The following is a 26,755-nucleotide window of genomic DNA, read 5'->3' as shown; positions in this document are numbered from 1 at the left end:
CTATTTGTCTTCAGGAATACAGTTAGCCCTCAATTTACGACCACAAATTAGCCCAAAATTACTGTTGCTAAGCAAGACGTTTGTTAAGTGAATTTTGCTTCATTTTATGACTTTTCTTGCCACTTGTTAACTGCTGTTAATGACACAATTATTAAATAAACTTGGCTTTCCCACTAACTTTATCAGAAGGTAGCAAAAGGTGATCACGTAATCGAAGACACTGCAACCATTATAAATATGATTCAATTGCCAAGAGTCTGGATTGTGATCACATGACCATGGGATTCAGCAATGATCCTAAGAGTGAAAAATGTCTCAATTCATTTTTTTCTCTTTCAATGCCGTTGTAACTTTGAACATCTCGGTTTAACTAGATTTCCTCCTTTAGGAGGGGCCTGCCATAGCGCGGGAATAACACTAGGAGGAAGTTAAGATTTTCTCCCTTGTTTGCTAATTCAAACTTTATCTACCGCCGGAAAAGCATGTCGCCTTCCTTAACTTGGTCCTCTCCAGATATGTGAGGATGACAAAACCGACCATGACTAGACGAAAAAGCAGTTTATTCCTAAAGGGGGAAAAAATCCAGCTGCCGAAAACTGAAATTCAGCTGCCTGGAGCGAGGGGTAAGGAAAGGGCGAAGCCACTGGCCGGGGTTGCGGATTGCGAAAACAAACGCTTGTTCCACTCTCAGCCCAAAGGAGGCGCTATAGAGACTTGACTGACCCGAACGGGAAGGCGGATCGCTAAATTTAAGTCTCTCCGCGGTAACTTCCTGGATTGCCGCAGGGAGTAAAGTTTTCTGACCGTTTAGTTTCGCTTTTACTTCCGACGTAGCGTTGCGGACAGCAGGAAAAGCGAGAGGATTCGGGAGCTGCTCGCCGCGGGCATCACGCGGGTAAGTATAGCTTATTTCGAGAAAGAGAGAACCTCATTTCCCACCCCCACCCCCAAGGCTCGAGTCCCTCCATGCCGATTTCTCTGTACTTCAAAAACTCCCTGGTAAACGACGGGCTTTTTTCAAAACTTTAAAAAAAAACTGTGCTTAAGCTCTCCTCGTTGTGCTTTAATTCTCTATTAAACATTTTGCCGTCGAGAACTCGCTCGTAAGAACCTTCAAAAAGTGATGGAATCTTGCAGTCTTTGTTTCCTCCCTCCCACCAGGTCGTACTTATTCGTGCCGAAGGTTGTCATTTTTGCTTTTAAAAACTAATGGTAAAAGTTGCACCTGTTGGAGTTCTACCTGCCTGATTAGTTTCATGCAGGTAGTTCTCTTCGGTCGGTATCAGATCGCCATTCCAGAAAATAACGCATCGTGTTCCTTTTCCCTGCTACAGAAAAGCGATCTGGGAAATTTCTGCTTGGCCTGGAGCTAGGAAAATGAGGATTAAAGTGCAGTTACTTCTATATTTCAGTTTTCCATGCTAAGATGCTTGGGACTGCACAACATGAAAAACTATAGGTATCTACAGTCTGGGTTCATACAAGAAATGAAACCTTTGTGGTTAGTGTGTTGAAGAATTGCAGTTTCTTGCTTGTCTCCAACCGAAGGACACAAAAGGGCGTGCTTACAAGTAAAAAAGGAGGGGTCTATTATATCATTTCCCCCTATCTTATTAACTGAAGTATTCTTGCCTATTTTCTGATGGGGGGAAAAAACCGATAAAGATCAGCTGATGTGATTATCCAGGATAAATTTTCAAGATTTCTGGTTAAAATGAAAGAAAAAGAACTTGGGGACAGAAGTGAAACAAAAAGTAGATTTTCTGTATGAAAGGGAAAGAAATCCTCTTGGGGTTGCTCTTTACCCAGCCAGTTATGGGGTCAGGATGGCTTTTCTCTTGTCACAGTCTTCTAATCAGAGCCACCTGGTGGCAAAATCCAAAACATGCTGCCTCTTATTTAATAGCTATAAGGCAATACATAAGATAAAGGATCTGGGAGAATTGCCTAGGCTGCATTAGTACTTTGCAACTATCCCATTAAGAAATAAGAGAGGCTTTCAGGACAGATTCTCCTGAAGACACCATTTCTAGATTTTACATCCCAGTGAAAATAAGCTTAAAAAAGAACTAGGAAAAGTTCTTCGGTTTATATTGTGTATTTCAAAGAGACATTAATCAGAAAGCACAGGTTTTAGGATTTAATTTTAGAAAAGATGTATAAAACAGTGCAAATTATATTTAATATATTTTAATTATTTTATTTAAAAATCTACCACTTCATAATTTGGAAATGTACATAAAACAGTTGACAATAGGACCGAATATGCCAAGTAGGGGATTCAGTACTGCATCAGACCAGATTCCATCCTCTTCTTCACAATGTCTCCTAGCATATGATATTTGCATCTGATCCTAGACTTTCTAGAAACATTATATACCCCACTGTTTATCAATTTCAGTGCCTAAGCTAAGATATGATTTGAGATTTGGATTTCTCCTTTCCAAATTGATAAGGATATTGTAAAGGCAGGCAAGATTCTATTTGTAGAAGCACAATAACTCCAAACAAGTTGAGCTAATCCTGGTCTAGTAGACTTTTTGTCTTATGGAGGTATGACAGGAATTGTTTAAGTTCCTGCAATTATCCCAGTGATATCTCCTAATCACCATATTGTCTATGGACATTTGCAATCATCCAGGTCATGATTGTCCCAAAGGTGTTTTTCAAAAGGCAACTGGACTTTCTAGTTTTTTTTCCTTGACATTTTGCTTCTCATCCAAAAAGCTGCCTCAGTTCTTATTGAATGGTGGAGAATGGAAGGCTTTCTATTATTTGATGTCATCTGAACCACTCTGAAGGTAAGTTGTTAGCTCTCCAAGAGTTCTTGAGGCCCCCTGTGGGTTTATCTGTACCCTCAGGATCACCTGAATCAGAATGCAAATGGGTGTGTAACCTTCTTGATACTGTTGAAAGGACTGTGTTGTAGACAGGAGATAGATAGTGTTGTATGCCTCCCTCTCTGACTGTACAATTTTAATGAACAAATCCATCAGGACAAGATTCAGCAGTTCATCTGCATTTGAAAGACACAAGTCACTTTTTTGAAGACAGCAGATGTCACATTCTGGAAAGAGAGGCCCACTGGTTTGAAAGAGGGGTCAAAGAGGCCATCTTCATATTAAAATTGAACAGCCCTTTCTCAACAGAGGGTGAGGGATACACCACCACCTACTTATGTCTACAATACAGTCCTTTCAACAGTCCCAAGAAGGTTCCACACCCATTTGCACTTTGATTCAGGTGTTCATGAGGTAAACCCTGAGTGGCCTCAATGACCGATCTTCAGAGTGCTAATGACCAGATGACTGCAAAGAATATAAATCCTTTCATTTCCCACCATTCGGTCAGAAATGAAGAACCTTTTTTGATGAGAAGCAAAATGTTTTCAAGGGGAAAACCTATAAAGTCCAGTGCCTTTTCAAAAGCACCTTTGAAATAATTCCCATCTTGTTTCTGTATGCCCCAAGGTTTGCAAAAGGTATGTCTGTTTTTAGCACTTAGAAACCTATGAAATTGTGTGAATGCATCAATACAGTGCATGTTATCTCAGCTTGCAGAGCCTGGATTCATTGAATGTGTTTAGATCCAGGTGAGGGGCTGGAGACACGTCTTGATGAGGTTATTTGGAATGGATTTGACCCTGTGACTCCCGAGGACATGGACAGGTTGTTGGGGCGGTTGAATGCCACCACATGTTTATTGGACCCGTGTCCTTCCTGGTTGGTGCTGGCCACACAGGAGGTGACACGAGGCTGGCTCCAGGGGATTATAAATGCTTCTCTGATGGAGGGTGTTTTCCCCGCCGCCTTGAAAGAGGCGGTGGTGAGGCCCCTCCTCAAGAAGCCCTCCCTGGACCCGGCTGTTTTAGGAAATTATCATCCTGTCTCCAACCTTCGCTTTGTGGTGAAAGTTGTTGAGAGTGTGGTGGCACGTCAACTACCCCAATACCTGGAGGAATCTGTCTATCTAGACCCGTTCCAGTCTGGCTTCTGACCCGGGTACAGTACGGAGACGGCTTTGGTCACGTTGGTGGATGATCTCTGGAGGGCCAGGGACAGGGGTTGTTCCTCTGCCCTGGTCCTATTAGACCTCTCAGCGGCTTTTGATACCATCGACCATGGTATCCTGCTGCACCGGTTAGGGAGTTTGGGAGTGGGAGGCACCGTTTATCGGTGGTTCGCCTCCTATCTCTCTGACCGGTCGCAGACGGTGTTGGCAGGAGGGCAGAGATTGACCGCGAGGCCCCTCACATGTGGGGTGCCGCAGGGGTCGATTCTCTCACCTCTCCTGTTCAACATCTATATGAAGCCGCTGGGTGAGATCATCAATGGTTTTGGGGTGAGGTACCATCTGTACGCTGACAACACGCAGCTGTACTTTTCCACCCCAGGCCATCCCAACGAAGCCATTGACGTACTGTCCCGGTGTTTGGAAGCTGTACGGGTCTGGATGGGGAGGAACAGGCTCAGACTCAATCCCTCCAAGACGGAGTGGCTGTGGATGCCGGCACCCCGGTACAGTCAGCTGCAGCTGCGGCTGACTGTTGGGGGCGAATCATTGGCCCCAGTGGAAAGGGTGCGCAACTTGGGCGTCCTCCTGGATGGACGGTTGTCTTTTGAAGATCATTTGACGACTGTCGCCAGGAGGGCTTTTTACCAGGTTCGCCTGGTTCGCCAGTTGCGCCCTTTCCTCGACCGGGATGCCTTATGCACGGTCACTCATGCTCTAGTTACCTTGCGCTTGGACTACTGTAATGCTCTCTACATGGGGCTCCCCTTGAAGAGTACCCGGAGGCTCCAGTTGGTTCAGAATGCAGCTGCGCGGGTGATAATGGGAGCCACACGTTGCTCCCATGTAACACCCCTCCTGCGCAGTCTGCACTGGCTACCTGTGGTCTTTTGGGTGCACTTCAAGGTGTTGGTGACTACCTTTAAAGCGCTCCATGGCTTAGGGCCAGGGTACTTACGGGACCGCCTGCTGTTACCAAATGCCTCCCACCGACCTGTACGCTCGCACAGAGAGGGACTCCTTAGGGTGCCGTCCGCCAAGCAATGTCGGCTGGCGGCCCCCAGAGGGAGGGCCTTCTCTGTGGGGGTTCCCACCCTTTGGAACGAACTTCCCCCCCGGACTTCGGCAACTGCCAGACCTTCGGACTTTCCGCCGAGAGCTGAAGACCTATTTGTTTGTTCGCGCAGGACTGGCATAGGATTTTAATGGGATTTTAATTAGTTTAGTGTTTTAACATTTTAAAATTTGGGGTTTTATTCTAAATGTTTTAATTCGGCCATTTTTATAATAAGTTTTTTAATTATGGTTTTATGTGTATATTGCTGTTGTTTTTTTATCATGGCTGTAAACCGCCCTGAGTCCTTCGGGAGAAGGGCGGTATAAAAATTTAATTAACACACACACACACACACACACACATAATAATAATAATAATAATAATAAAATGTAAATATTACAGAATATACAGCCTCATGGTACATTACTAGGCTCCATTTCATGCTGAATAAACTAAATTATTAATGTAGATTATTATTATTATTATTATTATTATTATTATTATTATTATTATTATTAATGTAGTAAATTAAATAGAAAACTATCTTTAGATTTTTACTCTAAAAGCATTTTATTAAAATAGATTTGATAAAAATAAAAAAAATCCAATTTAAATTTTAAAAAATCAATTTTTTTGATTTTTTTTTAAATCATCGATTTTTGCCCACCTTGCACTAGAGTAAACCATTAATGTTTAAATCAGCTTTTATCTTGCACATTTCAATATTAATTTTAGATATGAAATGAAGTGAAAAGTTTCTTGCTGAAAAAAACATATAAGAAAAGTTGATTCAGAAAATCATACTATTATTTGTTTTGACATCCATTTGTAAATTTCTTTTTTAATGATTTTTTTCTATAACATTCTGAAAACGATAAACATTATGAGAGCTGCGCAGTCCTTCATATTCAATCGCACAAAATGTTTCAAAGCTCATGAAGGCACAAATATAGCAACTTACCACAGCCCTTAAAGCAAATTCTATTGACTGTATACGCCTTAATTCCAAACATGCTGCTGTGTTGCCAAGAAAAGATACAGAACTGTATCTTTTCTTGGGAACACAGCAGCATGTTTGGAATTAAGGCATAAACAATTCAGTGGAGTGTAACTTAGAACAAGTATGTTCTCTTCACATGTATGTGCTTTTTTTCATTTCTTCAGTGAGGTTAAATAATAAATAAGGAACAAAGAAATTGGATTTCAATAGTTTTGTAAAACGTATTTCAGCCTAAACTTGAATGCAAACGTCTAACATCTAGATTCACTTTTTTTAAAAAAAGAAAGATATCATGCTATGTAAAATGATATTAATTGTAAGAATATTGATTGTAGCGTCTGTTGCTTATCTAAATATTGGCAGAAGATACCTATTCCTGTGTTGCCACTGATGGCTGAAGATACTAAAAATGATTATGCTGATACAGTTGATGCAAAACCTTCAAGAACTGATCGGTTATCCATCTTTCCAAAGTAAGAAAATAATTTTGAAATAAGAAATCTTAATTATTCTAAAATAGATATACAAAAAGTTGTGATAACAGTTCATCTGTTGATTACATGTGAACAAATTATTTTGTGACATAGGAATGTTTATGAATATTTTGATTTATTGACAGATAAATCACTTTCATATTTTTTTGAAGACTTCTTTTTTGTAAATTAAAACAATTGGGTATATTTACTGCAATTGGTCATTTATGAAAACATTTTAAACTGTATCCATATGACTATGGGATCCAAATGGTAACTTATTCTGAAGAATAATCTGAAGAATAAGTTTTGATAGTTTTAAATTTTTAATATTTTACCATTAATCTACTCATACAATTATATGTTCATAATGCAGTCTACTATTTCTGATACTGAAAGTCTTGAATTGAAGAAAAAGTTAATAATAAACAGGGATTCGTCATTCAATATGTGTGTCCGGCAGCTATTCAATAAGAATTTGGGGATAGATGAACAACAGCTCCCAGTCAAATTTTATATTTAAAATGAGGCCATTAGGCTACCATTATTTGCATTATTACCTTCCAATCTTTTATTGGTATGTAATAAAAATGAAAGTTTATACATCTGCAAGTTTCAATTTCAAAAAGCCACTTTCAAACAGCTGTTTTTAACCTGAAACATTTTAACACTGAACCAGCTTCATTTGAAATTCAAAATAGTGTGACTGATTTTTTTGCAAGCTCTGTGAAAATCCCTGCTTAGAAAGAAATGTTTATTACCATCCCCAATTATATAAGTGACTTATACAACCATTCATCTCAGACATTTAAAGAAATAGACTTTAAATTGTCAATAAAAATTTCTGTTTTGCAAATTTTATTAACATGGATGAAGAATTGTTTTATGTACCTGTTCAATGTTTTTAGGGTTGGGGTCAGGATAGGGTTAGGGTTAGCTATCCCGGAAGAAATGTTTGTTCTAAAAAGCAGCATATAAATTCTTAATTTTTTTTTTACTAAAACCGATTTACTTTTTTGGCAGGAATAACTTATGAATTCTTTTATTTTATTCTTTTTATTTGTTTATTATACAATAATCCAAGTCCTACTTTTTAAGATGGGCTTACTGTAATATAGTGGAATTTCAAACTAGGGCTTCATGTTTATCTGTGCAAATCATTTGAGCAACCTCAAATCTGTTCCTCAAAGCAGGCAGGTAAAAACTAGGGATGAGTTTTGTTTTGTTGTGAAAGGTTTTGTTGGAGTCATATATACTGTGAAATACAGCTCTTCCAACTGATAACAACCACATCAACATGTTTGGATGTTGCTGCTTCCAGCTTCCAGGGTATGGAAGCATACTAGCAATCACATCTGGAGAGTGTAAGGTTGGCTTACGTGATTCTCTTGTCAGGACATTATACTTATTTTATATTTTCACACAAACAATGATCAATAAACTGACTTTAAGGTACATAGCTTCCATTTCACACGTGTATATCCAAAAGCAGGAGAAGCATTTTTGTTGGACAAGGACACTGTTTAGTATTACAAGCACGGACAGGCACTCTGTGCTAATAAATAGAGAGCATTTTGTCCCTTGTATGAGGCATTTTGTCCTTTTTGTTTTCATTGCTAAAACATGGCTTAACAACATAAGAGATGAGGGAACTGAGAAAAGAAAAGTGAAGTGTGTTTTTGTCTGTTTCTGATAAGAATGTCTCTAGTGAGAGACATGTATTCAAGTGAGATAAAATTCAGTGGGAAGCCTATCCTGATTTCTTCCATTTGAACATTTCACAAAAGCAAGTTTCTCTGTGCAAGATACGGCTTGTAGCAGGGATGGGAAAAGTAATTAGAAGCTTGGGTGGGCATGCTCTATGTACCTGTCTGCATTTCCTTAAATCAAAGATGCCTTTTGCTAAATCAAAACATGAGCCTTTTGCTAAATCAAAACATGAGCCTGACAACTGATCCGTTACTCACAACTGAGTGTGTGTGCAATTGTGTGATCTCCAAATTACCTTTTCCCTTTCAGATTATTTCCCAAAACATTGCTAAAATATTACTTCAGCACAGATTATAAAACTAAACCTTACTTTGTTCTTTTTTTAATAAGCTATTCCTTCATATATTTTTTAAAAAAGATTTCAAATCTAAGCAATTAATCTTAAGCCCGATTCCTTTTTTAAAATGAAAAAAAAATCAATAAAAATTATTGTTTTTTATTATTAAAAAAAACTTAAAGGGATAAAAAAGTGCATGATTTGCCCACAAGGTGGCAGGCCAATATAATTTTTTTGTAAGTACCTTCATATAGTTTTATAAAGATATAAAAATAGTATCACAGTTTTTTATTCTGTCAAGTGTGCAATGTACTAATATATGTTTCTCTAGATTCTCAGCTGATGAAATATGGTAAAGGGATATGACAAATGTTCAGATAGGTTTAGGACCACTTTACACGTACGTCAGATTTTTGTGTGTCAGTTCTCTAAGCCCATATAGTATATCTGTATGTCCACTATTTTTGCTATTTTGAAATAGATAAAGAATGTATGCATAGTTTCATTCAAAAGTCATCTTTGATGGGAAACCAGGAGACTGAATTCTAGTCCTGCTTTAGGCATGAAAGTCGATTGGATAATTTTACTCTCAGTCCAACTCACCTCACAGGATTGTAGTTGTGAAGAAAATAGGAGGAAGGAGTATTATATGTTCACCGACTTTTTTATTAAGTAATCAGTTATAATAGTAGGATAAAAATATAATAAATAAAATACTAATACAATATAAATAAGAAAAATTAGGAGAAAACCCCTCTTGAAAGAAGTTTTTTGTGCCCTTTTCCCCTAGCATTTATCTACTTCTCTATTTTTTTATCATTTATTATTATTTTTCTTTACTTTGCATATAAAAGCGTTTATTTTATATGCAATGTAAAATTGCATATATGTTAAAATGTAAAGTTCTAAATGAAATGAAGCAGTTTGTCTCAGTGCGGACAAAACATTTGTTATCAGATAGTGAAATACTTGTCAAGGAATTTGGTAAAAACAGACTATTTTTAGAAAGATTTTTCATATTTATATTTGTTACATTATATGAACCAAGCATTTGTTTGTTTGTTTGTTTGTTTGGATATCAGAAGGTAGGTAGGTAAGTGTGTATACATATGTATGTATGTATATGTACGTATGCATACACACACACACACATCCAAAGTTTAACTAAAGATTCAGAAGCATTCAAAAATTAAATTATTTCATCTTCATTAATGCTTGTCTAGTTTTGTGAGTTAATTCTTTACATTTTATATTGGTTTTACATTTAGTTACTTCAGGTGTTGTAGGAAAGGCCTAAATTGTTGCATCATATTATTTTTGTGGGATATTTACGTACTCTTTACTTGATTATATGAGTTTTGTTTTACCTCTTTCAATCAAAGCCATGCCCCCCTTGTAGTTAATTAGTTTAATTGTTTTTCAATTGAGATTGAGGTTTGTAAGCAAACAGTTGCAGATATGTAAAAAAATGTAATGAATATAACATTGTCATATGGCAGAAGGAAATAACACCTATTTAACTAGGACGTAAATGAATGAATCTACAAGTAAATCTTACAAATCTCTTGAGAATGCTAAATGGCCATATTAGAATACCCCCTCCCCTTTTGATGTTTACTTGTCATTATTCTATCATTTTAAAATTTTAACCCTAATTAATTTTTAATGATAACTAATATGTTGTTTTATTTATTGGTTACATTGTATTGTACACCGCCCAGCGTCCCTCTTTAAGGGAGCTGAGTGGTTTAGAAATATGCAAAAGTAATAAATAAAGAAACAAACAAATTCTATAGTACTGCTTTAAATGTACTGGAAAGATTCCCACCACCTCCCTTGAATTAGTAAATTGTGAGGGTGAATATTCAAAGTTGGATCTTGGCTTTAAAGGATATATCATCCTGCTTGAATGTGCAGTGTGGTGCACCTGCCTTTTGTATGCATTCTCCCATTCTAACAACAGTGCAATAATAAAAGGACATTGATGCAAGTACATCTTTTCTGCCTTTCAGCTGGAGCAGAAGAGGCTTACATGACCTCAGCTACGCGCTAGGCCACAGTAATGGCCCTTTCAATAGCCTTATAGAAAAGTCCAGCGTGACCTATTGCTGACACAGACAAATTGTTGAGTCTGTGAACACATTGCAGTTTGCTTCAGTTTCTGGTGTTGTGTGAGCATGATGAGATGCTTGCGTTATTAGAAAAGATAATAACTATCCCTCAGCATAAGGTGGACATATTTTTCAGATGCAGAGTAGTGTACCACTTGATGAAGAACCAAGGTACCGTTCTTTCTTTTTCCTATTCACTCGATGGAAGAGGAGATATCTAACATCCATCTAATGTTAGATGTTTAACTATCTAATGTTAAATATTAGTGAAATTAAAATTTGAAAAATCATCTTATAAATAGATTGACAATAAAAGGGTATAGTGTAGAATCATACATTTGTTAGAAGAATTAAAGACATGAACGTGTAAAATAAAGCTGTAGTCAGGATATGTCTGATGTTACATTTGTGTTATCATGCCTCGATGACCAAAAAAAGGCTGTAAAGTAGATAAAACCTGTTAAGTAGCAAATTGTGATTTTGATGACAATTGCAGAGGATGTGTATGGCTTTGGTTGAGTTAAAGGAGGAAACAATAGTTCACTGTAATCAATAACTGAAATATTACATAGCAGATATATCATTCCTTAAATTTGCATTTGTATTTCTGTTGGTAGGCTTTAGGCTTATTATTTATTGATTGCTGGAAGACAATGATACTTTCTTTTCTGTCTTAAGTAACTGAGCTGAATATTTTTTTTAAAAAAATATAATCAATTATCCTCTTCAATTATTATCAAGCCAGTTAATCATTTGTTTTTGTCAGGTAAATATAGGAAATTCCAAAATGTGTGGTGTGTACATTGCAGATTTACTTCCTTAACGTCCTGCCAAACATTGTTCATAAAATTTGGGTGATTTCCGGTAATCTAAGTCTGGACTTACATGGTCCTAAACATACTGTTATTCCAAAATAGGTGAAAAAAATAAGGTAACAAGTTGATGACTAATCCCTGAATTCTCAATGACACCTCTTAAATAAAATGCAATTTCAAATATTCCTGAGATTGAAAAAATATTGATTATCTGAACAAATGCCAAATTGATGAGGTCTGCTTATTGAGTGGGATCCTGTTTGTCCTAGTGGATGTCCTTTGCCAAAGGGAGACCAGAACTCGGTCTATCCTAGAACTTTGAGTTGAAAAGGGCCAAACAGGACATTAAGAAATGAAACCTGAAACATTTTTGGCAAGTAGTTGTCTAGCCTCTTCCACTCAACCCGTTAATCAAAACCTATTTATTACCTGTCTTGGCAATTGGTTACACTGTTGAATTGTTATTCTTTTTTCCTATTACTCAATTGGAATATATCTTCGTGTGTTATAATTCCATTGTTCAATGCCTACACTCATTTTATAATGGTGATGAGATCAGTATTATTAAACAGTATACATTTTATGGTGAAGAGACCAATGCTATTAAAAGTATACGTAAGGAACAAAATAAGGATAAATATAGTTAAATTAAAGGAATAAAATCTGCATTAGTCAATGATTATGTTCAACACTGAGCAAGGGTTACCCTTCAAAGGTAACAAACTAGCAAAAACTATGATGAACGTTAATTTTGTTAACACCTGAAACATGTACTATAGAAGTTATCAGCGGGACCCGGGGGGGAAATACATTTACAGTTATGTAGGACTTATTCTCCAGTTTTCTGATAATCTTTATTGCCTGTTCTTCTCTGAACCCATGCATAAATATATATTTGAATATGTTGAGGAAATGGGCAAGGTCCTTCAGGGCTGTAAGATCAGCCATGTACTCTTTAAATCCGTGGCCCCTCTGACTAGTTAAAATGGCCTGGAGATGTTATATGAGTGGTTTTAGTGATTCATAATTCTTGAATGAAGGGATTGTTCCTTTACGTCTGAAGGAGGCTTTGGTTTTTCTCAAGAAGCCATCATTGGACCCCACTACATTGTGAGTAATGCACTCATATTTTTACAAGCCATTTTAATTATATGTATTTTAATTTCACTAAACAGATGGGTAAATTATTGGATTGTTTGGAGATCATTTTCATTCTTTCCACAATAACATTTAGTTATATTTCTACAGAAAAAAGAAGAATGAATGGGAAGGTCAGCCAGAGGATTCTCCTGGTAACCAATATCGGATTATTATCCCTACATTCCAATATAATATAGCCTATAAGAAGCTTGGTAAATGCATTATTATAAACAATAAGAACTTTGCAAAAGAAACAGGTACATCTTATTTATCTATCCATGCATTAATTTCTTGTAAAAACTTTTTTAAAAATGTGCGAACTTTTAAAAGTGAATATCACAATGTACTGTTATTAACTGACATCTTGTTTTAGTACAAACCTGACAAAGGTTAAAATAATCTTAAGTGGACTCACTTAATAGCAGTAATTGGAACTGTAGTTCTATTTGCTGAACAATGAAGTAGTAAGATGTGATGTCTCATGACCACATTGTTTAACAACAGCAGTCCTCTTTCTGTTATTTAGAATTGTGGCTCATTAAGCGAGGACTTGTGACTTCCTGCCTGCTTCCAACAGGCAAGCAGTGTCAATGGTAATGCTGGCAGAAAGTCACAACCTTGTACTTGTGACTTCCTGTCAGCATTACCATTGACACTGCAAGTAGTTTGGCAGGCAGATAAGTGGCTACTGGGTGGAACTGCTGCCAGATGCAGAACGGTACAGAGTGACTGCCACAGTGCCATGAAGACAGGTATGGACTATGTCCTTAATGGCAAACCTATGGTACGTGTTTTCCGGGTACGCAACCTGTCATCCAACTCACTTGCAGTTGTGCATGCACGTACACCCCAGCTGGTGTTCGGGCCTCCAGTGCGCAGCTGGAGCACTGCTCATCTTTGGAGCTCTCCTGTGCATGTGTGCATGTTTGTGCATGCACGTGAGAGTACTGGTGTGTAGATGGTGTTCAGACATGTGCATTGCATGTGAGAAAACCACACGCATGCAGATGATGCAATTGTGTGTGTAACGCACAGTGGGCCACGCCCAAAAGCTGTACGCATGTGCAGATGGTGCAGCGCATGGGGGAGGAACCGCACATTAGTGTGGATGGCACTCGCGTGTGTGAAGCACGCAAAGCACATACCTGTTCGGCACTCGGTGAGTAAAAGGCTCGCCACCACTGGACTACGTAGTGCAGGCAATAGATTTATTTTTTAATTTTTATTTATTTAGAGAATTTATATGGCCAGCCACTCTCTTTCAATGATTCTGGGAGTCTTACAAAAAATAAAAACCCATATACAAAGAGTAAAAATAGTTCTCCACCCACTGGTGAAACAAGCCACTTGAACTCACTCTAGGTTGGCCAAACCGGTTCGCAAAGCAGGTCTTCAGATCCTTGCAAAAGTGAGTCAAAGTAGGGGCCAGTCTCCGAAGACATGGTGTTTCAAAGGAAGTAACAACCACAAAAAGATCCTCCTTCTGAGTCCTGCCAGATGTACTTCCTTAAGAGAGGGAACTGCAACATTCCCTGCCTCCTCAGTGATTGGTCAGGTGGATGTACCTGGGTAGAGACGGTCCTTCTGATAACCTGGTCCCAATACATATTGGGCTTTAAAGATGACAACCAAAAGCCTCTGGTGGCTCAACAGACTAAGCAGTCTGTTATTAACACAGCTGCTTGCAATTACTGCAAGTTCAAGTCCCACCAGGCCCAAGGTTGACTCAGCCTTCCATCCTTTATAAGGTAGGTAAAATGAGGATCCAGATTGTTGGGGGCAATAAAAGTTGACTTTGTATATAATATACAAATGGATGAGACTATTGCTTAACACAATGTAAGCCGCCCTGAGTCTTCGGAGAAGGGCGGGATATAAATTCAAATTAAAAAAAACAACCATCTTCAATTGTACCTAGAACAAATCTGCAGCCAGATGCTGCAGATGGGCATGCACCATGCAATACAGGATCCTCAGACCTTTACTTTATTGAGTGAATTGTAACTTCATTGAAACTTCAAATGCTTACTAGTTCGTTGTGGTTGTTAACCAAGGATATTTGTATTGGAGTATAGAAGGCTTTTTTCAATGAAAGAAATACAGTAACCCTCACTTTTAAAGACAGCTATCAAAAAACAAATATTTGTTAAATCTAAGTATACATATATGTATAAATATTGAATATTTTCTAAACAACCGAGCTTGTCTGGGATTTTTTTCTTTCAGGGGTGAGGGGGTTAGTTTAAATTCAAATTGTAATCCATTCTATTCATTGTGGTTTTCAGAATGATTATTCTGCCTCCACCAGGCTGTTAAACAGGCTGTAACAAATTATTTTGGTGGGGGTGGGATGCCATTAATTTCTCTACCTCTTTTAGTCATCTAACAGTCAAATAGCTGATTGTAGTCAAGCATGATAGCCATAATTAAAACCTTTTTGTTTACAAAAGTCTTCGATTTTGAAAAGTTATTTTTAAATATCATGTACTTCTTTTGGAGGAGTTTTTATGTTTTGATTATACATTTCCTAGTTTGCTTCTATTTTTTAATGGAAGGTTTTGTTGTTCTGTCTGTTTCATAGCATTTTAAAGTAATTCTTGTTTACCTATTTTAATTATGTCCGTGATTAGTCACAATTACCATGCATGCATAATTCTAGTTAGCGGCTCATCCCTTTCACTACAGTTACTTGTCTCTATCAAAAAGTAAAAATAGCATAATTTGGGCTTCAGCAAATATTAGACAAATGATTATGTGCAACCTATTCAGAGCTATAGGTTATAAACTGCTTATATAAAATACATATTATTTCACACAGCCAGGTGTGACATTCATTTGTTTTGGCTCAGGGATGTTTATACGAAATGGTACCGACAAAGATGCTGGTGACTTACAAAATTGTTTTCGGGACATTGGTTTTGAGGTTTCCATCTATAATGATCTCAGCTGTAAGAAAATGAGGGAAATTCTTGGTGAAGGTACTGATTTTTTTTTCTTAACTTGACCTCTTAACTATTATCTTAAAAACTAGTTTGGAGAACTTTTTCTAAGTTGATGCTGATCAGATACATTGGGTTAACTATTAAAAATGCATAACCATGTATCTAGGATTTCCAAAAATTCCAAGATGTGGGCACAGAATGAGGAAAAGAATAATAAATTACATATCAACTTCCTTCTCTGGAGCTTTAGGATCCTCAAATTGTATACCAATGTTTGCAAATGTTTTAAGATTATTTGTTAAAATTATGGGCCTGTTTTTATAAACAGAAATGCCCTTTTTAGTTGTTATTGCTAAATAGAGCTGAGTGACATGTTCATTTGAGCTGTGGTGGCGCAGTGCTTAGGATGCAGTACTACATGCTACTTCTGCTGACTGCCAGCAGTTCAGCAGGTCAAATCTCACCAAGTTTGACTGACCCTTCCATCCTTCCGAGGTTGGTAAAATGAGGAGCCAGATTGTTGGGGGTAATATGCTGACTCTGTAAACCGCTTAGAGAGGGCTGTAAAGTACTGTGAAGCAGTATATACCGTGTTTCTCCAAAAAGACGACCCACCTCGAAAAGAAACCCTATCACGTTTTTGAGCGCATGTGATCAAATTAATTTATTAACGAGGTTCTGAGACCAAGGGAGGTCACTGTACCACAGATAGCTGGCTGTGAATCCCTCTGTGTGAAGTGGGGTCATGGGATACAGGTGGGTTTGCTGCTCACGTACCTGGCTCCTTGCGGCGTGACAGCTGCCCTGCCCGAGCTGTTGGAGGTGATAGCCGGGGTGGCGGTTGATACCCCCAGACTTATGGTCATGGGGGATTTCAACCTGCCATCTACCGGTGAAGCATCTGTTGCAGCTCGGGAGTTCATGGCTTCCATGACGGTCTTGGACCTGACCCAAGTAGTTGATGGTCCCATGCACACGGGAAACACGCTGGACTTGATTTTTGTCTCTGGACAGCGGCTAAATGATCTTGAATTAGGGGATTTAGTGATTCAACCCTTGTCATGGTCTGATCATTCTCTCCTTTGGCTGGACTTTCGAACCGCCAACCCACACCGCAGGGAGGCGGAACCGACTCGTTGGTTCCGTCCCAGGCGCCTGATGGACCCAGAGAGGTTTCTGACGGAGCTTGGACCATTTCCTGAGGACCTAGCTCACGCCTCGGCTGAGGAACTTGTCGCCGCCTGGGAACAGGTGGCGGCGGGGGCCTTAGACCGTGTCGTGCCTTTGCGGCCTCTGACCCGGCGTCGATCTCGACCAGCCCCTTGGTATTCTGAGGAGCTGAGAGAGATGAAACACTGGAAAAGATGCCTAGAGAGCGCCTGGAGGACCAGCCATTCTGAATTGGATCAAACACTAGTTAGGTCCTATATTCAGACCTATCCAGTGGCGATAAGAACGGCGAAACGTGAGTATTTCGCCGCTCTTATTGCATCGGCAGATAATTGCCCAGCCGCTCTGTTCAGGGTGACCTGCTCCCTTCTTGTTCAGGGAGCCAGGGAGGATCCCTTGCAGGGATGGGCTGAGGATTTTGGAAAATATCTGCACCCTAAAGTCGCTCAGAACTGGGATGGGCTGGACGCAGTTTGGGTGGATCCATACGGGATGACGAAGGCAGATCTTGGAGATGTTGTCTGGGATGGGTTTGATACTGTGGTTCCTGAGGACATGGACAGGATACTGAGGAGGCTGAACGCAACCACATGTTTATTGGACCCGTGTCCCTCCTGGTTGGTGCTGGCCACACAGGAGGTTACACGAGGTTGGTTCCGGAGAATTGTGAATGCTTCTTTGATGGAGGGTGTCTTCCCTACCACCCTGAAAGAGGCGGTGGTGAGGCCCTTCTTCAAGAAGCCTTCCCTGGACCCAACTGTTTTAGCAAATTATCGTCCAGTCTCCAACCTTCGCTTTGTGGCGAAGGTTGTTGAGAGTATGGTGTTGGATCAGCTCCCTCAGTACCTGGATGAAACTGTCTATCTAGACCCGTGACAGTCCAGTTTCTGGCCTGGGTACAGCACGGAGACGGCGTTGGTCGCGCTGGTTGATGATCTCTGGAGGGCCCAGGACATGGGTTGTTCCTCTGCCCTGGTCCTGTTAGATCTCTCAGCGGCTTTTGATACCATCGACCATGGTATCCTGCTGCGACGGCTGGAGGGGTTAGGAGTGGGGGGCACCGTTTTTCGGTGGTTCTCCTCCTTCCTCTCCGACCGATCGCAGATGGTGTTGGCAGGGGGGCAGAGATCGGCCGCGAGACGCCTCTTATGTGGGGTGCCGCAGGGGTTGGTTCTCTCCCCTCTTGTTCAACATCTAAATGAAGCCGCTGGGTGAGATCATCCGTGGTTTTGGGGTGAGGTGTCATCTGTATGCTGACGATACACAGCTGTACATTTCCACCCCAAACCACCCCAGTGAAGCCGTCGAAGTGATGTCCCGATGCCTGGAGGCCGTACGGGTCTGGATGGGGAAAAACAGGCTCCAGCTCAATCCAGCCAAGACCGAGTGGCTGTGGATGCCGGCATCCCGGTATAATCAGCTGAGGCCATCGCTGACTGTGGGGGGCGAATCTTTGGCCCCCACGAGAAGGTTCGTAATCTAGGCATCCTTCTGGATGTATGGCTGTCGTTAGAAGAACATATGACAGCCGTCGCCAGAGGAGCTTTTTATCAGGTAGACCTGATACGCCAGTTACGTCCCTTCTTGGACCGGGATTCCCTATGCACAGTCACTCACACCCTCATCACTTCCCGCCTGGATTACTGCAACGCTCTCTACATGGGGCTCCTCTTGAAGAGTACCCGGAGGCTTCAACTGGTCCAGAATGCAGCCGCGCGGGTGATTAAGGGAGCGGCTCGAAGCTCCCATATAACACCTATCCTGCGCAGGCTGCACTGGCTTCCGGTTGCCTTCCGGGTGCAATTCCAGGTGTTGGTTCTCACCTTTAAAGCGCTTCATGGCTTAGGACCGGGTTACTTACGGGACCACCTCCTGCTACCGGTAGCCTCCCAGCGATCAGTGCGCTCCCACAGAGAGGGTCTCCTCAGGGTGCCGTCGGCCAGACAATGTCGAGTGGCGACCCCCAGGGGGAGGGCCTTCTCTGTGGGGGCTCCAGCTCTCTGGAACGAGCTACTCCCAGGGATACGCCAACTCCCTGACCTCCGGGCCTTCCGGCGTGAGTTGAAAACTCTTTTATTCCATCGTGCAGGACTGGCCTAATAGTTTTAATGGGGATTTTAATAGTTTTTAGTATTTTCAGCCTATCTAAATTAATCTTTTAAATCTGTTTTTAATTTTTGTATTTGTTGTTCTTAGTTGGCTGTAAACCGCCCTGAGTCCTTTGGGAGAAGGGCGGTATAGAAATTTAAATAAATAAATAAATAAATAAATAAATAAATAAATAAATAAATAAATAAAGCCCCACCTACAAAATTAGCCCTATTTAAAACCCCACCCACCTCAGACTGCATGGGGGTGGTGCAAGGCACACATTTAAAAAATAAACTAGAGTGGAGATGGGGGTTTGGAGCTGCCCTACTTACCAGGCCTTGCACACCCTAACACCTGCCTCGCCTTTTCTGCGGCCACTTGCCACCACTCACATGCATCACCCTGGCCTCCATTTCGCCTTCAGATGCCTGCCGGCATCTGTTATCTGCAGCTGCTAACAGAGCTTCAGATCGATCCGGAGCTCTCTTATCAGCTGTAGATGCCTTCCGGCAGGCATCTAAAAGCGAAACAAAGGCCAGTAAGAGTGGTGCCAAGTGGCTGCAGAAGAAGTGGGTCAGCAGTGGGTTCCTGCTGTGTGGGGCTGTCGGTGCTACTGCCGTGAAGTGAGTCAATAATTCCAAAAAGAAGGCCTAGCCTTTTTCGGGGGGGTCAAAAGAAAATAAGACCCGGCCTTCTTTTTGGAGAAACATGGTAAGTCTAAGTGCTATTTCTATTTAATGATGGAACATGTGGTTGATTTGTAGTTGCCAATGAAGATCACAGTGACGCTGCTTGTTTTTCATGCATCTTATTAAGCCATGGAGATGAAGGCCGCATCTATGGCACAGATGCATTCATGGCAATCAAGGATTTGACGACACTTTTCAGAGGAGACAAATGCCAAAGCCTAATTGGAAAACCCAAATTGTTCTTTATTCAGGTAAGAAGGTGTTTGCTGATTTTAATTTTTAAAGGATAGAATGTTTATCAAAAGAAAGCTAGAAATAGCCTGACATACCCATATGTTTTAAAACAGCACCAAAACTGCAAGTAAAAAGGGTCCAAAATTCACAGACATTTTCTTGTAAAATATCATAGAATGTACATTTGCGATCTTTGAAGAAAATCTGGGCTGTTGAAAAGTCTAAATCTTTCCTTTTTTGTACTGTGCATGCCATAACAGGTCACAGAAAGTACCTAATCGTTGTCCTTTTACCCTTTTGTGGGATGCTGTGGTCCATTGTTCTATAATACTTTATTCCTCAGTGTGGAGAAGGATACTAAGCATAGCTGGGCCTAGATTAATTTTGTTGACATATATGATGTCTAATCCTATCATTGAGAATTATGCTAGATGGACCAGTAATTTGGCTTTGTATAAGGAAGCTTCACATCTCAAGCACAATTGTGAAATCTATGCAGTTTATCTTTCCAGACCTTCTCCTGTCACTGTTTACCTTTGTGACAAGACTTTCTCTTCGTTATTATGTATTTTGGATAGCCCAGGGGCAAATATATCTCCCAAAACTAGGTATGAGTATAATTTTGGATACTTTATGAATAATAAATCATATGCCCACTAGCTACTGCTTGGCCTTTTCTGCATAGTCTAGTAAATGAAATGCAGCTGGAACATTTATGCTCCAGCCTTCAGACTTAAAACATTTTTGATTGAACCCTTCACTGCTTATCAGTGATAGAAGCCATTAATGTACATTATACCACTTCAGTGGTTATCTAGGTGGAATTGGTTAATGTACAGTATTTAATTTTACCAAATGTAAGTATTTCTTCAATCACCACCTGAATCTGCTAGAGAACTATCATAATGTGTTATGATTTTTGTTTACTATGAGCCATTTATACATACGAGAATTATGCCTACTATTTAATATTATGGTTTCAGGCATGCCGCGGTTCTGAATTTGATGATGGGATTCAGACAGATTCGGGTTCTTCAAATGACACCCTGGAAATGGATGCCAATCCAAGATACAAGATTCCAGTTGAAGCAGATTTTTTGTATGCATATTCCACTGTACCAGGTACACTTGAGGAGAAATTTGAATAGAGGCTCTTTTTGGGGGGAATGTGGTTTTTTTACAGTGAATTTTAGCGGGAAATGCTACATATTAGTGATGATTAAGCATCTAGCAGGTATTGAATGATGCATGCTAAGACAATAAGGGAGATAATTATATAATTGGGGCAGGTTTGTTGTCCCACAATCATATAAATAAAAGAAACTAGTCTGTCAGCAGTTCTGTAAAGAAAACATGAAGATATCTGGTTGTGCAGTCATGAAGAATGAAAGAGAGATTAGTAGGTTAGTGAAAAGTGCTTATACTCTGTTGCAAATTCTTCAATTCCTCCTAAACTCCAACACATGTTTTTCTTTGGGATCTTGGACCTTCTGTGCAAGTCCAGCAAAATACACAATTTCTTTACCAAGCTGTTGGCAAGTAAAGCAACCTCATCCAAGCTCACAAAAAGCATCTTTCAGTAGGGATGCATACCTCTGCCTAATATCATTTATGCAGTCCTCAACTTACAACTGCCATTCACACTGGAATTTCCATTGCTAAGTCATACAGTTGTTCAGTGAGTCAAATGATGGTCATGAGAACAAAGATTGGTCATAAGACACTTTTCAGTACCATCATAACTTCAAATGGTTGCTAGATGAATGGTCATAAGTCAGGAACTACCAGGAATAAAAAAAATAAATGGAGGGTTGCCATGATTGATTAGTATATGTTCATCAGTGGTCCAGCAAGAGTCCTTGATGATTTCAGAAGCATGTTCTAAGGAACCATCTCATACAGAAGTGGAAATTCTGTTTTTGGTTGACATGGCTCATACCCATTAATTGAATTATTTTAATTATTAATTTTTCTCTCCAAGTAGCTGCAAAAATGTTGATATTTTTGTCATATTGTAACAATTTATTCCACAAGTTAATTATCATATATCATGAATATGAATATCATGAAACTAAAAATCATGATCGTACAAGAAAACCAATGTCTCTTTCAAAATACCTTTCATATCTTAACCTTCACATTCTTTATAATTTCAGAAAAAGTTCTAGCCTATTAAAAATTCTTAAATTCCTTTTCTGTGTGATATATATGGATATATATACATTCCAGAGATGAATATATTTATGAATATATTTCTCACAATCGTAAGGTCTTATTACATATAAAGAGGATATCATTTTTCCTTGTACTTTACTTTTTATTAATTTATTCAATCAATTTATAAGCTGCCTCCATCAACAAAGTGATTCAAGGTGATAAACAAAAGCATAAAGATTTTAGAATAAGGCAAAAGAAAATGGAAATTATAACAAACACAATGCAGTCCATCAGAGAAGAAAATACAATAAATAACAAGGAATTGAAATGTCCAAATCAGTATCAGTAAGAAGTCACAAAACACTGCGGCAGGGCCTACTGTAAATACAATTTTAAGACTTTCCTATGGTAAATGATGGATCAGAGGCATGCAGGCTTTGTTTCAGAGAGTATAGGTTACCACAGAGAAGCCAAAGAAGATAGTATTCAATGGGATATGGAGCACACCAGTCTCATTAAATCTATGCAGGAAAAAGTGGTTTCACATGTATGGGCAATAAAACATACAGATAGTCATTGCAACCAATCATCACTTTGTATTTTTGACTTGCAGTTTGTAAAGTAAAAGAAAGTTGAAGTAAAATGATAAGCACAATTGAGGTTTCACTTAGCAACCATTTTGTTTAACAACCGAGTCGCCCATCCAAATTGTGGTCTGTAAATGAGTGTTAACTGTACTCACCAAAAGCTTGAAGGACACTTGGAATCAGTGTTTCTGTCTTCCAGTTTAGTTTTATTCTACCTTTGGATTTATTGAATAAGATAGCTACATTTACAATATAAATTTGCACTGTTGTGTTAAATCTGTATTTTACCCTTTCTGACATTAAAAGACAATTCTGTCATTAAAGTACAATTTCCCTATTCTTACTTCTAGGTTACTATTCCTGGAGGAATCCAGGGAAAGGATCCTGGTTTGTGCAGTCTCTTTGCTCAGTGCTGAATGAGTATGGCAAAAAACTGGAGATCCTGCAAATTCTAACCCTGGTTAATTACAGAGTAGCAAGAAACTATGAATCTCAGTCTGATGACCCACGCTTCTGCAGGAAGAAGCAGGTTCCTTGTGTGGTATCCATGCTAACTAAAGAACTTTATTTCTGTAAATTGGTGCCACCAGCACAGCAAACTTAAAATACATGGTGCATGATAACTTGCAATACATTTTTAATCTAAGCTTTTCCAGCAAAAGGCAGTCATAAATCTAGAGTTAAAATTGATACATGGCTTTTAAAATACACAATACCAGGATTACCTCAGTCGATTAATATATTGATTTTCACAGTGCCACATGTTTCTGTATTGTTGGAGGTGCCTATTCCTTGTTTCTATTTTTACTGGGAGCAATCACAATATTTCTCTGGAGTCTTGCTTTCCCCGTCATAGAAATAGGTCATTTTTCCTCTATTAATTACTTTTTTTAGGTTTATCATTAATTTATAAGAATAATTGTATATATTTTGTCAAATATCTCCAGTGACATCTGCAATACAAAAAAAAGTATTAGCAAAGTTTATTTGATGTTCAGTGATAAAATGGTTGAGAAATCATCTAAGGAAGCTTAAATGCTCTTTTTCATCCCAGTCTACATATAGAATCACTAGGTGGGATCCATATTTAGTCTTATAAATCATTACTTTGTGTACCACTTGATTTCATTATTATTAATTTAAACTCCATAATTTCAGTGAGTCTGCTCTAACTTAAGTAAATCAGCTGTTAATTTAAGTAATTCTCTATGAACAACTCCCTGTTCTCTTCCTTGTTTTGGCAACCAGTTCTTATAAACGTAAGATACATATGAATGGCTTATTTTTACCTTGAATGAAAAAAATGTTCCTGGTCCTTTTTTGAGATCAATGAACAATAAATACAATGTACAATCTATTCTACACCAAAGTAATTTTGTATCAAAGGCATTTATGTAGTATATAAATAGAACAGTATTATAGGTTGTTGATTTGTTCAATGCATAATTCTACAAAGCAAGTAAAAGAATAGAAAATTATTTCTAAGATTCTATTTTCTTGTAATTATTTGCCACTGTTAACAAACCTTAATTTTGTTCTCATTTTCTATGCATAATTGTAGTCTTTGCCTAAACAAGTTTTTCTTGGAATGTCTTTATCCCTTGTGGTAATTGTTGGTTTCTTGTTTTCTTAATATACAATCAATATTATGTAACTTTTTTTTAATTTTTACAAAAAGCCTTTATTAGTAGTACATATTTACAATAGATTCACTTCATAGATTTTCACATTTATTGTACAATTAGAGTAGCTACTTGGTAGTTTAAGGACTTACCAAGGGACTTGTCCCTTTCAAGCAACTTTTGGGCCAATATACTTTTCAAATGCACACACACAAACACATATATGCACTGATGAAAGTTCCTGAAATTGAATCTTTGGGATTAGGCATGTTGTTTTGGTTTTTGACACAGAAGAGAAGATGACCTTGATGAAATACATGACAACCAATCAAAGCAGGTGCTATTTTGGGTTGTAAAGTGATTACAATTTGGTAATAAAGTATTTTCCTTAGCCTACAGTTTGCATACAAAATAAAATTGGAAATGTAACTACAAAATAGCATTAATCATGGGGACTGCAACAGTACTAAAACATTCTCAGTGACTTCTAAGAATTCTTAAAGAGTTTACATTTCTGCTCTATGAAGATGTATTAATAAACTGTTTATTATAGCACTGGAAATAGCTATCTCCATTAACCTTATAAGAATGTTAAATACTTTGAAATGCTTAAGTTAACCAGCGGCTAACAAAGGAAAGGAATGTAGAAAAATTCCTTAGTTTATCACCAAATATTCACAAATTCAGTAAAACAGAAATTTTCCACTGTGTTTATATTATTTGCATAATGAACTGTGAATTATGTAATTTCTGATTTTGTGGTTAGTCAACAATAACAGGCACCCTTTATACCATGGATCAATTATGGTGAGGGCATATTTTCTAAATTATTTATATGTAATATGGCCAATCTATATATAAGCAAAAACCATGTTTCTTTGAAAATATGTTTATGAATTCCAAAAAGGAAAAAACTGATGGGATAAACATAGATATACAATACAACAAATCTGTTTGTTAAGGTGTTTTTGTTTTAACTTTTGGAAGAAGGCATATTTAGCACCTCACACCTGGAGAAATCATTGGTAGTATGCTGTATTACTATAATCCAGCTGTCATTACAATATGTGTTTCTCTAGGTTTGTTTTGTATCTTCCAAATATGTAATATATGTTTATTGCTCAAAAAGAAAGTTATCTTTAGCATAGCAATCTTCCTGGAAAAGGAGTATTGGGCAGCAGTTCCTAGCAAGGGTGGCCAATTGCTGAAGTAGTGGTCCTATATATTTGAAGGACACATTTAGGGGCTAACGTTGTATACCAGCCAGACAGTGCTGTAAAGCATTATGGAGCAGTATGTAAGTATGGCTTGCTTCAAGTTGAATCAGATCTCTGGTAGATCAATTAAAAGCATGTAGTTGCATCAAGCACCAAAGCTTTGAAACATGTTCCTTAATGTAGAGGAGATGTGAGATATAATTCTCAATCAGAAACCAGATGAGAGCAAGTCTGACCATTATAAAAATGGAAACAAAACTGGTCCACTCCCAAAGAGGGAGCCTGATAGCCTATTATTTAGGGAGGGATGAAAAAAATTACATGTAAAATACTGAGAGTATAATTTTTTAAAATAAGGACTACTTCAATATTTACTTTCATTACTGACATTTTACTTTCAATGTTCTTAAATATTAGTAGTTCACTTCTTGGATTTTTCTCATGCATTTTCTGAGTGATTCTCTGAAGCTTGACAATCTCAGCAACTTGTTACTCTGACAACCCAGCTTCAACTTTTCCAAAACCAATTCATAAAAACTCACTTGTCTACTGTTGACTCTGAATAAGACAGCAACGTTTTAGTCCAGTTTAAATATTAGATGAGTCTGCACCATTCTCTGAAAGATACCCAAATTAATCAACTGATTTACACCAAAAGCCATCTAGGACAAGACCAGCAGTTGCTAGCCACTGCCCAACTTCTGTAAAATTATTTTGCTGCCCAAGTTCCATCCAGTAAAATGAGATAGATCTTCTGATGATCTTAAAAAAAAATACACCACACAGTGTGAGTTAGAAATTTCCTTGAGCCAGATATATATACCCCTCAGTGATTTTGGGAAACGGAAGAGAGTTTCAGTATGTCGGCAAACTTGTGGGCAAGATCTGAGGAAAAGTCTAATCTATTATAAAAACCTACTTCCGCCTCGGATCTTGGATACGTGTTTGCAGCTCAGACTCCCAACTGAAGCATAAGTTGCTAAATAAAAATACATCCGTGCACTAATTCTTTGTATATAACAATTGGTTTAGTTATTTATTACTCATTTACTTTGCAGTATTTGTTGCCATCTCAATCAGGTTGCCTCCTGCAAAGTTAAGAAGTCTATAATTACATTAAAAACATAATAGTAATAGAAAGAAATACAGTACATCTTAAGGGCCAAATGCTAAGTGGAGCAATAATAATTTGGTCTGTCCAAACTAACAGCCAATCATACTTCTGGAGCAAAGTGCAATGAATTCACCGCTGAGAAGGCCTGATCTTTTTGAACAAGCATCATGTTTGGATGGCATATTTAATTATATGGCTGCTCATTTCACATAAATGACTGGGCAACTAATAAAAAAATAAAAACAAATAAAAACCAGCATAAACGGCATAAAACAGTA

General features: G+C 38.4%; 1 protein-coding gene across 2 annotated transcripts; it reads left to right on the top strand.

Moving 5' to 3' along the window:
- Positions 1-494: 494 nt before the first annotated feature.
- CASP7 (caspase 7) lies at positions 495-26,720 on the top strand. 2 transcript variants are annotated; one of them, XM_058189292.1, is made up of 7 exons: positions 495-895; positions 6,432-6,541; positions 12,763-12,911; positions 15,504-15,632; positions 19,622-19,797; positions 20,764-20,902; positions 22,875-26,720. In XM_058189292.1, exons 2-7 carry the CDS (start codon positions 6,459-6,461, stop codon positions 23,126-23,128), a joined length of 930 nt encoding a protein of 309 aa, XP_058045275.1. In that variant the 5' UTR covers positions 495-895; positions 6,432-6,458; the 3' UTR covers positions 23,129-26,720. The 2 variants fall into 2 exon arrangements, with proteins under 2 accessions (XP_058045275.1, XP_058045274.1); XM_058189291.1 differs by having other exon boundaries at positions 6,404-6,541.
- The last annotated feature ends 35 nt before the right edge of the window (positions 26,721-26,755 follow it).

This window comes from Ahaetulla prasina, chromosome 6 (genome assembly GCF_028640845.1).
Source record: "Ahaetulla prasina isolate Xishuangbanna chromosome 6, ASM2864084v1, whole genome shotgun sequence".
Classification (NCBI taxonomy): domain Eukaryota; kingdom Metazoa; phylum Chordata; class Lepidosauria; order Squamata; family Colubridae; genus Ahaetulla; species Ahaetulla prasina.
The sequence above is the reverse complement of the archived record's forward strand: the minus strand, read 5'-3'. Positions and strand labels throughout refer to the sequence as shown.